Source organism: Lutra lutra, chromosome 13 (genome assembly GCF_902655055.1).
Source record: "Lutra lutra chromosome 13, mLutLut1.2, whole genome shotgun sequence".
NCBI classification, from domain to species: Eukaryota; Metazoa; Chordata; class Mammalia; order Carnivora; family Mustelidae; genus Lutra; species Lutra lutra.
Genome location: NC_062290.1, coordinates 39750976 through 39768023, shown reverse-complemented (window position 1 = coordinate 39768023; position 17048 = coordinate 39750976). Strand labels below are relative to the sequence as shown.

Here is a 17048-nt window from a genome sequence, read left to right as displayed (position 1 = left end):
TTTGTTTTGTAATGGACTTTCATTTGCTTTTTTAATCTTTATTATTTGATTTCAATATGTGCCAAAGGGAATATTCAGTGTTATTGTTATGAATAAGACAGACCCAAGTTCAAATCCCAGTTTTGAACCTTACTGGGAGATTTGATACAGCTACCTACATTCCATGTGCCTCAGTCTCTTCAAACACAGAAGGGAGACAATCCTCACATTATGAAATTGCTGTAATGAGGATTATAACATCAATTGATGAAAAAAGACTAGTGTAAAATATAGACCCTGTAGATTTTAATTGGAAATTGAATAACATATGTTATGGAAACAAACAATACATTTGACAAGAGTAACAGGTATATCTTAACAAAGGAAATATTAGGGTAACCACTTTTTGAATGTGGACATTTTTCAGTTATAAACAGGAAGACTTTTTGATTCATATTTAAAGTGTTTAGTGCAGAAACATATATCATTTACAAAGAACAGATTGAAACCTCAATAGATTCACTCACTAAGAATCATCAAGGTAAAAGAAATTGTGGAGGATTAATAATACCACATCAAAATGAAATGTTTATTTGCCACATGAGTTATATAGTCAGACATCATTTCAGAATACTAGGAGATTATTTATCTACGCCAGAATGAATATCATATGAGACTTCATAAATCAATAGTGATTGTACTTTCCATTCCATCCATCTATCCATTCATCCATCCATCCATCAGTATATATGCATTTGTGTGTTTATATGTCATATCAGAATTGTAAACATCTATAAATAAATATTTGTAACAAATATTGTATGTACAAAATCTCAAAATACAATTTAGGAGACCTTAACCTCTAATCACCTATATATACCTAATCTCAATTATTCTTTGAAATTTGGGGAAACTGTATCTATTATTACACAACTAAGCCTCTATCATTTGAGTTAGAATCACTAATGATAACAGTACAATCTAAAGTATGACGTCAAAGTTGAAGTGAGCAGATCGCATACAGTTGTGGCTTCCGAAAAACTGTTGTGTAGAGGTGTGTGACTAACAGTACTGTTGACTTTATACCAGGAAGTTTTTGCCTAGAAATAATGCCTAAGTGTGTTGCAACTATTTTGTTCAACCTACTATTCAATAATGAACCTCAGTATCTTCTGGAAAATGAAACTTTTCATCATTTAAGAATACAAACAACAAAATTAGCTGTTATCAGACTTTGGTTTATTGTAAAATTTAGCAGACTTTTTTTTTTGTAATTCCTGACCCCTTGCCCTGAAAACAAAAGCAAAACTTAATTATTGCTTATTCTTTTTCCCCCTACTTTATTTGTGCCACTGTAAAAGGGAGAAAAATCATTGTAATAAATAAAAATAGAGATGCAAGAGAGAAAGATAAATCAGTCCAGATAAGAAATATTAGGAGCAACAGAATTATCATCAAGCAGTTTCAAAATAAGCTTCTTTTAAAAAGGTTATCATATAAAAAAATCACACCAAAAATATAGCAGCGGAGAAGGATAAATACGAGTTAATTGCACACCAATCCCATGCAAAAAACTGGGTTATTAGCCAAAGCAGTAGTATTCAGAATCCAGTTTAGGGTGTTTGTGCAGGGCTTGTGAGTCCTCTATTATGGAGCTGTCACTGAATTGGTCCAAGTCTGATGGGGTCTGATGGCCAGGGACATCATCTGCCAAAGTGTCCAGAAAGCTCCCCACGGAGATGCCATCCAGCCCATCGCTGCCATCATGGAGGCTATTGTAGCTGCCACGTAAGGAGGTGCTCTGACTCTCCAATAAACTGCACAGGCTCCCACTCAGACTGCTGCCTCGGCTGGTAATGGTGGCTTTCTCTTCAATCATCCACTTGATGGACTCAATGCTCTCATTGATAACAAGCAACTGGCGCATGAGCCTGACGTCTGTTGCTCTGAGGTTAACCTGCGGGGAAGGCAGAGAGAGCAAAGACATGCCAGTTATTCTACATTTTTGAGAGACTCAAAATTCATTTGGGTTCTCTCTTCTGCAGGCCGTAACTTTATGTGCACAGAATCAAATATAAATTCACTCGATCTCAGGATCTTTTGAAAACTGCTGGCCAATGCCAAAAGTCATAATCAAAGAACTCACTCCCTGCCCGATTCATCAGGCTCCAAAGGGGACAGTGAAACTAAAACTCCCACTGCATACCTGACCCTAACTCCGCTGCCTGGAAGAATCATGTTGAAGGTCAGGTTCTCTGTTAACAAGTGTATTCTCTCTCTGGCCAGATTAATAGTTTATCCATGTTAACTTGAGTATATGTATGTAGATGCTATGAGGTGGGGCAAAGAGAAATGTGTAGTAATTAAGGAATTATCGTTATCACCATCATTGTAGCAGCTCCTAGTTTCTGAGTGATGATGTATTGGAAATCATTATGCAAATTCCAACCTTCATTATACTGTAGCATCCTTAGACCAAGGGTATTATTTCTATCCCCATTATACAGGTGAAGAAATGGAAATCCACAGAAGAGTATGGAAGAGGTCTGTACTCTCTAAGACTATATAGAAATATATCTAGTTCTAAATAATGCTTTTATTTTTAAGAACTACATTGCTTTAAAAAATTCCTTGAATCCAAAGGATGCTATCACACTACTCTGTTCTACTTTACAAGATGAAACGTTCAGATGTCTTCTTTAGATCTGATTATTTGCCTCAGATATGTCAGGGGAAGGCCCAATCAAATTTGGTATATTAACTCTGAGAAAGTTCTAGAACTCCCTCAGATTCCTTCTAGGTGTAAAGTCCTTCTGACAGTTCTAAACTACTTCAAAGAAATCTGTCCTCACAGCACAAAGCAGAATTTCTTTGTAGATCCTACCGTTAAACGGGAACGTTTGCTAACATCAAGAGTGTGGTGGTTCTGTGGAAGGTGGAGAGAGGTAGGCTGCAAGAACTCTCATGATTGCCCATGCCCTTGTTGTGAGTGAAGAGATGTGGTTCCTATAAAGATTCTAGCACCTAGACTGGCCGTCAGGGATATATTTGGCCACCAGAGGTCACATTCATTATGGTTTAAAATAGATTTCCTTTTTTTTTTTTTTTTTTTTTTTTTTCAGTTGGGGTCTTTAACCTAAGAGGCTGGGCCTTGCTAATTATTTCTTTAAGATCCAAGGCTAATTCAGATGTATGGGTTTCTAGAATTATTAAAGACATTCAGTCATAAGTGACTCAAGCCTTAAGGAAGAAAGGAGCCTATTGTCTTCAAATGTATGCATTCATATTATAAAAATATTTCCTGGTTAGGAGTTAATCCATAACCAAAGGTGAACTTTGGGTTGAGTGAATGTGATGAACAAACATTAGGAGAAGATGGAACTTCCACCAATGACTTCAGAGATGTAACATTACAGGTCATGTATGAATATGCATTAAAAAAGCATAAGGTATGATTTTAAAACTCTCAATTTTGCTAGACTATTAGATAAAGGGACTTGAGTGACTTCCTTGTCTTCTATGAAAAAAGCACCATAAACAAACTGTATACAAGGTAACTGTGAAAATCATTTGTCTCTGACGTGTCTGTGGATGGAAAAACGTTAACTTATTACATTTTGAGATGTTTTTCTTTCTGTTACACAGTGCCTCAGTGGCACTGTTCTATCAGTGACCTCGCAGTGATGCTGTATTGAGAAAGGAGGCTTTCTGGCAGTCTTTATGTTCAAACTTACCTGCACACCCCATGAGCCATCAACATACTGTTCAGGTTACATGTAATACAACAAATATTTATACATCAACAACTCGTCTAGGCCCACTGAGGAGCCTAGAAAATCAATAGGAGCCAAAGTCTTACAAAATTCTTCTGTTAGGCATCTGCAGCTCATAAAATGTTCTGTGCCCATTGTCGGCATGGTGCAATATGAATGGGACCGTTTCTCGTCAGCTCCCCCAAATGAGCCACAGCTGCATTTGTCCACATCCCCGCCCTGTCGCATGGAAATATTCTGGTCCATGCCCAGATATGGGTGTGTTCCCTGTTAGTCTCCTCACTTGAAATACTTCCTCTCTTCCTCTTCCAATCCTCCCCATTCGTAAGGTCCTCTTCTTTCGTTAAGTACTACTTGTTGATTCCAGCCTCCTCTGCTGGTCCATGCAAAAAATGTCTTACAATTGTTACATATCTTAAGGCCTGACCCAAGCATCAGTTTTTTTTTTTTTTTTTAAACTGGCATAAATTTAGATCTGTGAGAGTTCAGCTCTTAAGGCAGTTATAATGCACATTCCCAATGACTGTGTCACTCTGGGGTTAAAAGATACTCGGGACAAATTTTTTTCCAGCAATTTTCGCCTGAGTTACACAGTGGCTGCATCAAACACAATTTTTTCAATCTTACTGAGCAATGCAAATCAGAGGAAGAGACTATGAAGTAACAAAAGCTGCCTTTAACCATGAAATGATTTATTTAGAAAAAATCTTTTTCTTCTGAAGGCAAACATTCACAGGCCATTGAACCACTGCTGGGGGGTAAAATGACGAAAGCGAGTCAGTTAGAACACGTTGATCTGGCTGATAATGATTACAGACTTAACTTCTAACTCTGTCCTCCTGGGGAGAGAGTAAACATCGGCCCACTGTGGGAGCGCCGGGCCAGCCAGTTCACACGGTTGCCTGTCCATTACCTGGCGCGGCCTCACACCACTCTCTCCTGGAACTAAGGTGTGGATATGCTATTGCCAATGAACCTTGAAAGTCTGAGAAATCCACCACAGAAGGAAATCACAATGTTGCTTCTGTCTCTGGTAGCTGCCCCATCTTTCTTCACTGTTATTCATGTCATTGTTTATGAAGTGGGGCCGTCTGTTAAGGAAACAGTCACCTACCCCTTCAGCGGGAAACTGGTTCTTTCACTTAAGGCCTTGTAAGGTCCATTTCATGGTCCAAGTTTAAGGTCCCCTTCTTGGAGAACCCCTTCCTGATCGATATGGTATCCAGTCTCCATGCCTAGTTTAATACTACATTTCTGGGGTTTTGTTTGTTTGTTTTCTTCACAGTATTTATGGCTAGTCAAAATCCTGCTTATTGTTTGTGTATATTTTTGTGTTCCTCATGAGCATGTAAGCAACACAGAATGCAGGGGATTTGGTCTATTCTGTTCACTGCTCTGTGTACAAGACCTGCAAGAGTCCTTGGCACATAGTAGGTGCTCAATTCGTAGTTCTTCAAGGGCTGAATGATTGTTTCAGATTGTACCATCTGTCAAGAATACCCCTCCCTTGGGTTTTGCTATGGGTCAGTGATATCTGGCTTGAGTGGAAGGAGAGAGGCGGTTCTGGAAAGAGCATTTCAGCACTGAAACGTTCCCAGCATGCAACTCCATTCTTACTCATTTACAGGATTCAAACACCCTATTGCTAGCTTAAATGTACAGATTATTGAGATAGTATCTCTGAAAGGAAATGGACTTCAAGGTGCGAATCATACTCCAAACATTATTTTGTTTGTTCCGAGGTGATACCTGGTGTTGGTCTTGGCAGAGACAGGGATCTGTAAACACTTGATGAAATGAGTTAAACAAAGGGAACAAACAGGACATTGACAAAAAAAGAAAGAGAAAGGAAAGAGCAGGGAAGGGAAGAAAAAAGAGAGGAAAATTAAAGAGAACAAAGGAGGAAAGAAGGAAAGAAGGAAGGAAAGGAAAGAAAGAAGAAAGAAAGAAAGAAAGAAAGAACGAACGAACGAACAAACAAGCAATAGAGGAAGGAAGGAAGGAAGGAAGAAAATGTTTGCACCATTGATCCAAGGAGATGTGAATGTTCTTTCTTTTCCTTCACTACCCCTGCCCCCACTCTGGCCCCTGCAGTATTGTGATGTGTTTCATCTTAATACTTAACTGAGGTCTCTCATGCTTTAGGATTAGTAACAGGTTTCCAGACTAGGTGAATGCTGAAATTTCCTATCATTTTTAGACAAGTAGTGGACTAGGTCTATGGTAGAAATTAAAACAAGGGATCCTGAAAGAACAAATATTCTTAATAATAAATTTTCCTAGATCTGTGTTTTCTTCCTGGCTATCATTTTAATGTTGAAAGAAGACAAAAATTACAAATTAGCATAATGGAATCCAAGAAGGAGAAAAGGTGGTCAAATTTTCAATTAATCAAGGAGTTGCTGAACAAGTCAACTTCTTTTGTGGTGCTGTCCCAGGAACACAGTATAGGGTTCTAGTCTGACACTATCACTCTCTGCCTGTGACGTCTGGGCAAAATGTCTTGGCACATGGGATCTCAGCCTCTGTATCCAAGAAGACAAATGACGAGGTTTTATTCTCAGCTCCAGTGAGCCAAAGGTCTCCACAGGCCTCCGTGGAGGCTCATTTCTGCCAGTATTGAAGAGTTAATATGACTGAGGAACCACCTATCTCTTCTGTCTGATTTTCATATTGAGGATTTATTTAAGATATTACTTGATACAAAGAATCTGCAGATCAGATTGGCTCAGAATTTCCCTCCATTTTGACATAGTCTCTGGTTCTTTTGTCATTCAGTCCAAGCATTTGATTACTAAATTGTCTCTGCTTTGAAGAAACCATGAGGGCTATGGAGGAGACAGAACAATCAGTTTTGCTACTCAACAGGTCCAGCAAAATCTTTAGCTAGTAAAAACTCATGGCCAAAGCCAGCACTTCGAGCTCTTTGTGGATTTTAATCTCCTTATCAGAAATTGTGTGGTAATGGTAATATTTAATTTTGGCTCTTGCTATTTGAGTTAAAAAAAATCTTATTTGTGTTCTGCTCCAGGATAAACATACGTACCATCTTTCATATGCCTACTTATTAACAGAAACATGTACGTGAGCTGTGGAACGTATCTTCCAAATAGGAGCAGTATTCACTCTATGTTGGTATATAGGAAGCTTGGATAGTACCATGTACTCCTGTCTCTCATAAACCTCTCCTCCACCATTTTTATCCTTTTAAGAGAATCAACTAGTCAGATACAAGCAGGCCATCTCCTAGTTATTACGTACTTCTAATATAAAATCCACAATATCCATGACCTAAATTCCAAATGTCCAGCAAGCTGTAATATGAATTAGAAGGGAGAAAGACTACTTTATAAATCCATAATCATGTACATGAAGAAAAGACAACAGATTAGATTTGCCTTTTATTTATTTATTTTTTAAATATTTTACTTATTTGTCAGAAAGAGAGGGAGAGAGAACATGAGCAGAGGGAGAAGCAGGCTCCTTGCTGAGCAAGGAGCCCAATGCTGTACTCAATCCCACCATCCTGGGATCATGACCTAAGCCATGCTTAACTGACTGAGCCACCCAGGAGCCCCTAGATTTGCCTTTTAATGTGAGACTCTAATCCTAGTTCCTAATTCAGAGCAACAAATTATTCAGATTTGTAATTGATGGAAGGCCTTTTTTCTAACCATATTTATCTCTAAATTTACAGATAAATTAACATCTTGTTATATCTTATTAAAAGGCTGTTATAATTGTGCTTGGAATATTATTTTTCTAGCTGTTTATCCCAGTTTCTTTGTGTGTTCCCTCTGCATAACCGAATCGAGTCCAAATCTTCCTCTCCAAATTCACCACATTCTCAGTCTGATGATCACAGAAGGTTTTCTGCCTACCTATCCTTAAAATTTCCAGCAGTCTTATTAAGAGCTGTATTTATAAGGCATTTGTCTAACTTTATTCTTAGAGGATCTCTAAGGATATTATTGTCTCTTTGCAGCCCAAGAAGATATTGTACAACATGTCCACCCACTGCTCTTGGTTGCAAATGCTTCCGGAGAGCAGCTTGTGGCCCTTGACAAGGGCTGTTCTGCCAGAGCTTGTCTCTGTTTCCTCAGGCAGCTAAAAATTTACAACAAAATTTCTTTCTAACTGGGCAACAGAGGATCCCATTTTTCTATCAGTCAGCTCTGTCTCCCTCCATTTGTGTTGTTTATATGTGGAACTGAACAATAACTAAAACAGTTCTCTTTTCCCAAAACCTTATAGATAGAAGAATGATTTCCCCCAAGACTAAGCTCCATACGTAAAAACACTGTCATCAGCACAGCTAGCTGATATTTTGATAAATTCGAAAGCTGCATCTGGTTTATTTGAAAGGGGCACAGGTGACTCCCCTGAATCTTAGACATAAACTCCTGCCATCAGGCCTCCTCCTGAGTTCTGTGCGGTTTCTGCTGATCAGTCCTCTGATCGCCAAAATATGACCCGGGAGATTTTCAGTCCCATTCTATCAGGTGCTAGTCCAATCAGTACTCAGATGCCTGTGATGTCAATTTCTCGTCCACACTCTAATATGGTGAAAGCTGTTTCCCTGAGTGCTCCCAACATGTATATGCAAAGTGTCACTGGATCATGAAAGACACTATAAATGACCTGAGCAGAAATTCATTTGGGAAGACTGAAAACAAACAAACAAACAAACAAACATGGACTTCAGACGTTTGTAGCAGAGCCGCTTACAGGAACGAACAAAGACTCAACAAGAAGTATTTCCACTGGATTATAGTGAATGTTCTCTCTGCATGTGTGTTTTTCTAATTTAGAACTTAAGGTGGGATTTTTATATGGGAGATGAAGATATGATGTGCTCCTCTGTGATTGCAGTGGCTGGGCTTACACTGGGAAGGAAGGAAGATGCATGGTGGCGTGCTGCTAAATGTTTAACAACCGGTTCCCTGGGAAAACTACACACACATCCACACACATACATGCAGTAGGAATCGTGCTGATAGAATAGATGGATAGCACACACTTTACAAATCACACTAAAACATATGTTACCTTTTATTATACATTTTATATAGCTCATTGATTCTCAAGGAATGCCCTTTGTTCATTTTTGCTTAATTTTTTTTAACATTTATTTATTTATTTGAGAGAGAGAGAGAGAAAGCACACCTGCACCGGGGGAAGGGACAGAGGAAGAGAGAGAGAAAGCTCAGGGGCTTGATCCCACCACCCTGAGATCACGACCTAAACTGAAATCCAGAGTCAGACTCTTAACCAACTGAGCCAGCCAGGTGCCCCATGACACACTTTTAAATTTAATCTGCAATACTGACATTTTCTCCATCATTGTCTTAAGACAGTCAAACAGATAAAAATCAAGTTCTGATTTATGGTATTTCCTAATTTCTGTGCTGTCAATACTCCTACCATGGCTAATCCCAAGCTGCCAATGTGATGCCACCAAATCTGAGTTTGAGGAGAAATGCTCAATTGCACATCATTATGTAATATCGTCAGCCTAGGGGTACAGTACATATTTTAAATAACCTCAAGAAAATTATTAATAGTAAAATATAGTAAAATAGTTAAAAAGTGATGAGTTTTGAACAATAAAACCTTTGTTTTTTTAACTTTAACTTAACTTTTAACTTCTTAATTTGTAGATTACTATGCATAATTTAAGGTTTTTTGAGATATGATTGACATACAACATTGTGTTCGCTTTAGGCATACAATATGATGACTGATATGTACATATTGTGAAATAACTGCCACAATATCATTCATCACCTTGCATAGTTACAAGTTTTTTTTTTTCTTATGATGAGAACTTTTTTAAAGATTTTATTGTTAAATAATCTTTACACCTGACATGGGGCTTGAACTCACAAACCAGAGATCAAGAGTCATCTACCTTACTGACTGGGCCAGCCAGGTGCCCCATGATGAGAAGTTTTAAGATCTATTCTCTTAACCACTTTCAAATATACAATACAGTATTGTTAATTGTTGGCTTCAGCCACCATGCTGTGCATGACATCCCCAGAAGGTATTTATCTTGTAAATGGAAGTTTGTATCTTTTGGCCACTTTCACCCATTGCACCTATCCCCCACCCTCCCCCTCTGGCAACCACAAAACTTCTCTGCATCTGAGATTTCTGGGTTTTTTTAGATTCCACATACTAATGAGATCATACGGTATTTGTCTATTTCACTTAGTGTAATGTCCTCAAGGATCATCCATGTTGTCCCAAATGGCAGAATTTCCCTCTTTTTATGGCTGAACATTATTCCATTGTGTATATATACACCACATCTTCCCTACCCATTCATCCAGGGATAGACAGTTAGATTGTTTCCATGCCTCGGCTCTTGTAAATAATGCTGCAGTGAACATAAAAAGTGCAGATATCTTTTAGACTTAGTGATTTTGTCTCCTTCAGATATATACCCAGAAGTGAGATTGCTGGGTTGTATGGTAGTTTATTTTTAATTTTAATTTTTAAGGAAACTTCATATTGTTTTCCATAGTGGCTGCACCAGTTTGCATTCCCACCAAGAGTGCACAGGGTTCCCTTTTCTCTACATCCTTGCCAGCACTCATTTATTTTCTTTTTGATAATAGCCATCCTACAAGGTGTGAGGTAGTATTTCATTATGGTTTTCATTTGCAATTCTCTGATGATTAGTGATATTGAGCATGTTTTCATATACCTATTCATATACCTGTTGATATGAAAAGGTTACTCCTCTACTCATCTTTTAAAAATCAGATTTTTTTTTTTTTTTGCCACTGACTTGAAGGTACAGAAAGAGTAAGGGCTTTACCTAACCTGCTGCATTTTATGATAAGTAGATTAGAGAGTTTAATTTCTCCCCAAGGGCTTTTATTTTTCTATACAGGATTAAAAACTCAGTGTAATTTTGTCCTTTCCACTAAACATAACTTGAGGGAAATTTAACTATTTATACCAAAATTATAAAAAAGTGTTTCCCATGGCAAGATTTCAAATTGAATGTAGATTATTATTTTTTAAAGATCTATTTATTTGAGAGACCAAGAGAGAGCATGGCAAGGAGGGGTAGAAGGAGAAGGAGAGAGAAACTCAAGCAAATTCCATACAGAGTGCAGACTTTCATGCAGGGCTTGATCTCGGGACCCTGAGATCATGACCTGAGCCAAAACCAAGACTCAGAGGCTTAACCAACTGTGCCAGACAGTCACCCAGAATATAGATTATTATTTAAGTATTATTGAGACATGAAATATACTTGGAAAGAGGATTGTGATGTATCTAAAACTCACTTAAGCATTTGCATTTTTATATTATAATTTTTAACGGATATATTTCTAACATATGCTGCATACTTCTCTATCTTGATAAAGAGAACCACATAGAACCACGCTGAATCAAGTAGTAAACAGCCACCATTATAAACAGCATTTTTAATGCAAAGTTATTCAGCAACGTGATTAAGGGATTTGGGGAAATAGGGCTGTAAATTTTTTTTTTTTTAACTTAGTTTCAAACATCCACTCTCACCTAGATATTTAATCTTCTCTATCAGGGGTTTCTTGGTGCTGGTATTCAATCTGTTCCTCACAGTCCGTATGCCCCATTTCTTCCTCAGGCTCCCTACTCTCTTTCCAATCTGTCTACAGCACTGTAGTATTTCAGTATCTTTCACTTTTTCCTCTTCCTGGGGAGGGGAGAACTGAGTTGTGAGGAAAACTGATCCCACCTGGGGAAGGAGCATCAGTGGGTAAGTAACTTTCAGCGAGGAAGCCACCGCTGTGGCAGAAGAAAGAGCATGGGCCTTGCTCCAGAGTGCAGGGCTTCTCCACCTTCACGTGCACACCGGTCACCTCAGAGTCTCATTAAAATTCAGGTTCTGTCCACTTGTTCCAGGATTCTGCACTTCGAGCATGTCTCCAGAGGATGCCTGGGGAACCTGGAAGCCTTCCAGAAGCCCCCTCCTGGTGTCTACATCCCTGTGTAGTTCCCTGACTTTGAGCGTTCACTGGGCCTATTAACTTGTTTCTAAGGAACGGAATAGAACAAGCATGATGGGATGTCTCTTCTGAGAAAAGATTACAAAAAGGTCCGGTTTCCAACCTGGGTATACGCTCCCACTGGCTCTGAGGAGAACCACCTGTTGGGCTATGAACTGTCCTACTGTGAGATCTCCATGATAAGGAACTTGTATCACTGGACAAAAGCTAGCAAGGCCGAGGCCTGCCAACTGCTTACTAGCTCTGTGAGTGAGGCTGGAAGCATATCATTCCTGAATTGAGCCTTGAGATGACCGCATCCCCTGCCAACAAGCTGGTTGCAGACTTGTGAGGAGAGCCTGAGCCAGAGACACTCAGTTAATCTGCGTCCAGGATTCTGACTCACAGAAGCTGTGTCGTAAAATGTCTGTTGTTTACGTTGTTAAGTTTCGGGGTATTTGTTATTCAGCATGAACAACTAATACACCAGTGCTGGTATATGGACACTTGATGGAGAAAGGGCCTACAGATCCGTCTAATTGTGGATGATTTTGGGTGACGGATGCTGGACCACAGTCTCCATGGAATCTACTCTACTGACTCACTGTTTTACAGTTTGGGGAAAAAAAAAAGTAAAAAAACAGAGTAATTAAATATTTAGTGATAGAGACAGAAAATACTCAAGGAAGTTAAAGTCTTCAAGAGAGGGCCATCTACATCCCCCACAGGACAACCTTTTTTTTCCCTTACTTAGAAAGAGAAACAACATTTCACACCTATGGTATCTGACACATGATGCTTTCAGTGGAGGTCACATATAAACATATCCCTATAACTTGAGGGTCATAAAAAGGAGGGTATACAATGATAAAATAATCAACTAAACTTAGGTAATAGCTTTCAGATATAATTTTAAGAGTTTAGAATACAGTAAGAGATTAATGAAGGGGACATCACTGAATTTTCAATTCTGAGGATTCTACCAAATTATAATCTTGCTTTTCATAATTCTCCATTTAAATTGAAGAATTCCCTTTAATTTGGCCTCCCCAGGGGAGAGCAGGGAGGAAATTAGGGTAGGGATTAAAATTGCTTTTATTCAGAGTCTCCTATAGCCAGTTAACCCATTTTCTTTAGAAAGAATCTTCTGGGGGCACATGGATGGCTCAATTGGTTAAATGTCTGCCTTCAGTTCAGGTCATGATCTCAGGGTCCTGGGGTGGAGTCTGCATCAGGCTCCCTACTCAGCAGAGACTCTGCTTTTCCCTCTCCTTCTGCCCTTCTCCCCAGCTGATGCTTAAGCTCTTTCTTTTTCTCTCTCTCTCTCAAATAAAGATCTTAAAAAAATGATTAAAAAAAAGAGTCCTCTGTAGAAAGGTCCTTTTGTGTAGGAAACATAAGTGAGGCACTGGCATTTTGATGCAATCATTCATTTTTACCTAATGTTGATAATTTGGTAATGTTGGAAATATTTCACTTCGTGATGCTGAAGATCATTTTGTTTTGTATATGATGCCCAAACACTGACTATTTTCATCTGGGAAAGTTTGGGTGGGGCTTTCCAGATGACACTAGTTAGAGCAGTGATCTCACATCCTGAAAAGTGGCCAGTGAGAAACACCTGCTACATTTCAACACTTGCTGATAATACATGGACTGTCTTGTCCAGTGATTTTGTCTCATTTGTTTCATTAGTTTTAAGAATTAGACACATCTGCCATTTATTGAATGCTTTGTAGGTGCCATGGCCTTACACATTAACTTGTCTTATAAATTTAATGGCACTGTTACAACAAATATGTGATGAGGCTGATTATTCTCATTATGGTACCAGTCTGACCTGCAAAGTGCTTGGAAATTACCACTCCTATCTTCACAATAAGAAAAAAAAGCTGAACACACTGAAAACCAACAACTCTTCTTAGATTCCTCAGACAACTGAGGTCATGGGGCAAACTGCTGCCACTGGGAGATTAACAGGTAGATGCAGAGACTTACGGCTTACTGAGATCATAAGTCCGGAATCAGAGGGCCCCAGGTGGAGCTGATACCAGCTGATAACAGTTTAAACTCTAACTGATGAATTGCTTGAGGTTCAGTGTAGAGTAGATTGAGAGTTAAAAACTCCAAGTGGTCCAGTTTCAGGGAGACCCCTACACGTTTATGAGTATCAGCTTCAGGAACCCCACCAGGTTCTCACTGTCCTCAAGGCTCCTGGCAGGGAGAGGGGACAAGATACCATTCTGAAATATGCCCATAGCCCTCTGTTCTTCTTAACAAGGCCTGTCCTCAAGGCAAACTATTTTACCAGAGCCTAATGTACTACAAGCAGAGCCCAAGCTTGTGGGGGAAGGGAAACACCCAACTCAAGCTCATTAATTGAGACCTAATCATGGACCACAGAAGGCTTCTCCTTCCCCACAACTTACACCATGTCAACAGGGCTCCTGGGTTCTAACAGAGGATTTCAGCTAAAAGTATCACAGACTTCAGACTCTCCTTTGGGAGTCTCTAGGAAAACCCAAAGATAACAGAATGGACACAAACAAAGACCTAGAGGAAATTTTAGTCCCTGACACCTACTGCTACAGCAAACAATAAACAGTCTAACTCCTAGTCAGATAAATGTAACACCTTGCACTGAAAACCTACCTATTCTGGTTCCTTTACATCATAGTCACCTTTCAACAAAGAATTACAAGGCATGTTACAAAGCAAAAACAAAGTCTGAAGAGACAAAGAGAGTAGCAGAACCAGACTCAGATATGATACAGGTTTTGGAATTATTAGACTGGGAATTTAAAATAACTACGATTAATATACTAAGGGGTCTACAGAAAAAAACTGGACATCATGCAAGAACAGGTGGGTTTAAGCAGAGAAATGAAAACTTGAAGAAAGAATCAAAGGGAAATGCTTGAAATAAAAAACACTGCAATGTAAGTCAAGAAAGTCTTTGATATATTTATCAGTAGACTGTACATAGCCAAAGAGTCAGTAAACTTGAAGATATATAAACAGTTTGAATGGGTCTTCAAAGATATGCTGAATCATAGCCAAAACATTATTTAATTATCTGTGGGGATATACCTTGTGCGACCTGCAATTTACTACTACTTTGGCTCAGACTCATGAAGTTATTAGCTGACTTGTAGATTTGTATCTGGAAAACATGAAAATAACTTCTCTCCAGTTGAAAAAAATTCAAAGGTTATGGTTTTATTGTCCTACTGGACATTAAACAATTTGTCTCTAACTCAACAAAATGATTTCATATGTCTTTTCTGAGAAGATAGATGAAACATTCCCATAATTCTTCTGAGCCAGTTAATATCATCTTGCTGGTTCTTTCATTAAATGAGCTAACTAAATCTCCAACATGTGCTCCCTCTATGTTTATATGAGAACCATGTTTAAAAAATTCCTTGAAAATTATACTTTGATAGATTTGGAGTGGCTTACCTGTTAGAACTAGTTAAATGAAGTTGCCTAATTGACTCCAGACTCTCTTTTCTTCTGATTTTGTACTTTCTATTCTGGTTTGTTTGCTTTGTTGTTGCTGTTGTTTCAGATTCTTAGCCAAGAGTTAAGCGTTTTCTTTAACTCACTGTTTAAGTCATATCCATTTCGACAAGTGGATACTGAATCCTCATGTATAAAATGTGTGCAAACAGCCAATTCCAGGGACTGGTGGATATTGAGCCACCTAGGTCAGTCAAAGGCACATAATCTGTAAATTATTCCCCATTTGGGACAGTACTAATGGGCAATTTGATTTCATGATGGGATCATTAGGTGATCTCTATTAGGATGATGTGAATCTATTCTCTGTTGGATGAGAGACAACATGGAATACGGTTAGTTGGTCTATATTTTTTGTCTATTGGTGCGCTCAAATCTATGTAGAAGATATTCCATTTCCACTGAATAGAAAGATAACCCTTTGAGAATGTGTGTTCTGTGTTTTCTAAAATGTGCTCTGTGCCTGAGGTGGTAGAACTGAAGCTTCAAATTCTGTGGAAGGCTGTGCATTTAACAGAAAAAAACATTTTATTGCTCATTGATAAGAAAAGAATATATTTTCCCATTTCTAGAGTATATTGATAATTTTAAAGTCCATTAAGAAAACAGAGATTTTTCTAAATATAGAGGCTAATAAATACTTGCAAAAATTTAATATTCCAAGAATTTCAGGGAAATAAAGAAACTGAACTCTGATACACTGAATGTACTGACTTTTTAATTAATTTTTTATTTTTTCAGCATAACAGTATTCATTATTTTTGCACCACACCCAGTGCTCCATGCAATCCGTGCCCTCTACCATACCCACCACCTGGTGCCCCCAACCTCCCACCCCCCACCCCTTCAAAATCCTCAGATCGTTTTTCAGAGTCCATAGTCTCTCATGGTTCACCTCCCCTTCCAATTTCCCTCAACTCCCTTCTCCTCTCCATCTCCCCTTGTCCTCCATGCTATTTGTTATGCTCCACAAATCAGTGAAACCATATGATAATTGACTCTCTCTGCTTGACTTATTTCACTCAGCATCATCTCTTCCAGTCCCGTCCATGTTGCTACAAAACTTGGGTATTCATCCTTTCTTTTTTCTTTTTCTTTTTTTTTTACAGCTTATAAACATATATTTTTATCCCCAGGGGTACAGGTCTGCGAATCCCCAGGTTTACACACTTCACAGCACTCACCATAGCACATACCCTCCCCAATATACATAACCCCACCCCCCTCTCCCAACCCCCTCCCCCCAGACAAGATGGGATTGGGAGGGAGACAAACCATAAGTGACTCTTAATGTACTGACCTTTTTAAGGGAAACAAACAAACAAAAACATTTCTCATAGATAATGCTAACTCAGAAGCATGTTTACAGCAGAACCCAAGTGAATCTTTAGACAGTAACTGCTTTGGTAATTTTAGGTTATAAATAGCTAAATTTCTTTTCCTTGCTTTGTCAGTATGGAGAACAAACATATATAGTTGACTCCTGAACAATGTGGGGATTTGGGGGTACTGACTCCTGCACAGTCAAAAATTCATGTATACATTTTTATTCCCCCAAAACTTAACTATGCATTGCCTACTACTGAGCAGAAACCTTATTGATAACACAACACACATTTTATATATGTATTATATACTGTATTCTTACAATAATGTCAACTAGAAAAAAGAAAATGTTATTAGGAAAATTGTAAGGAAGACAAAATATATTTCTGTACGGTACTATAAAAAATCTGCATATTAAATGGGCCTCCACAGTCCCAACTTGTGTTGTTCAAGGGTC

At 38.6% G+C, this 17048-nt stretch overlaps 1 protein-coding gene across 1 annotated transcript in view; it reads right to left on the bottom strand.

Moving 5' to 3' along the window:
* Nucleotides 1-1196: 1196 nt before the first annotated feature.
* Nucleotides 1197-17048, bottom strand: part of LURAP1L (leucine rich adaptor protein 1 like) — a 50130-nt gene continuing 34278 nt past the window's right edge. The window contains exon 2 of the mRNA XM_047700580.1: nt 1197-1936. Within this exon, the coding sequence (XP_047556536.1) occupies nt 1562-1936 (375 nt within the window). The 3' untranslated portion in view covers nt 1197-1561. The remainder of the gene's footprint in view (nt 1937-17048) is intronic.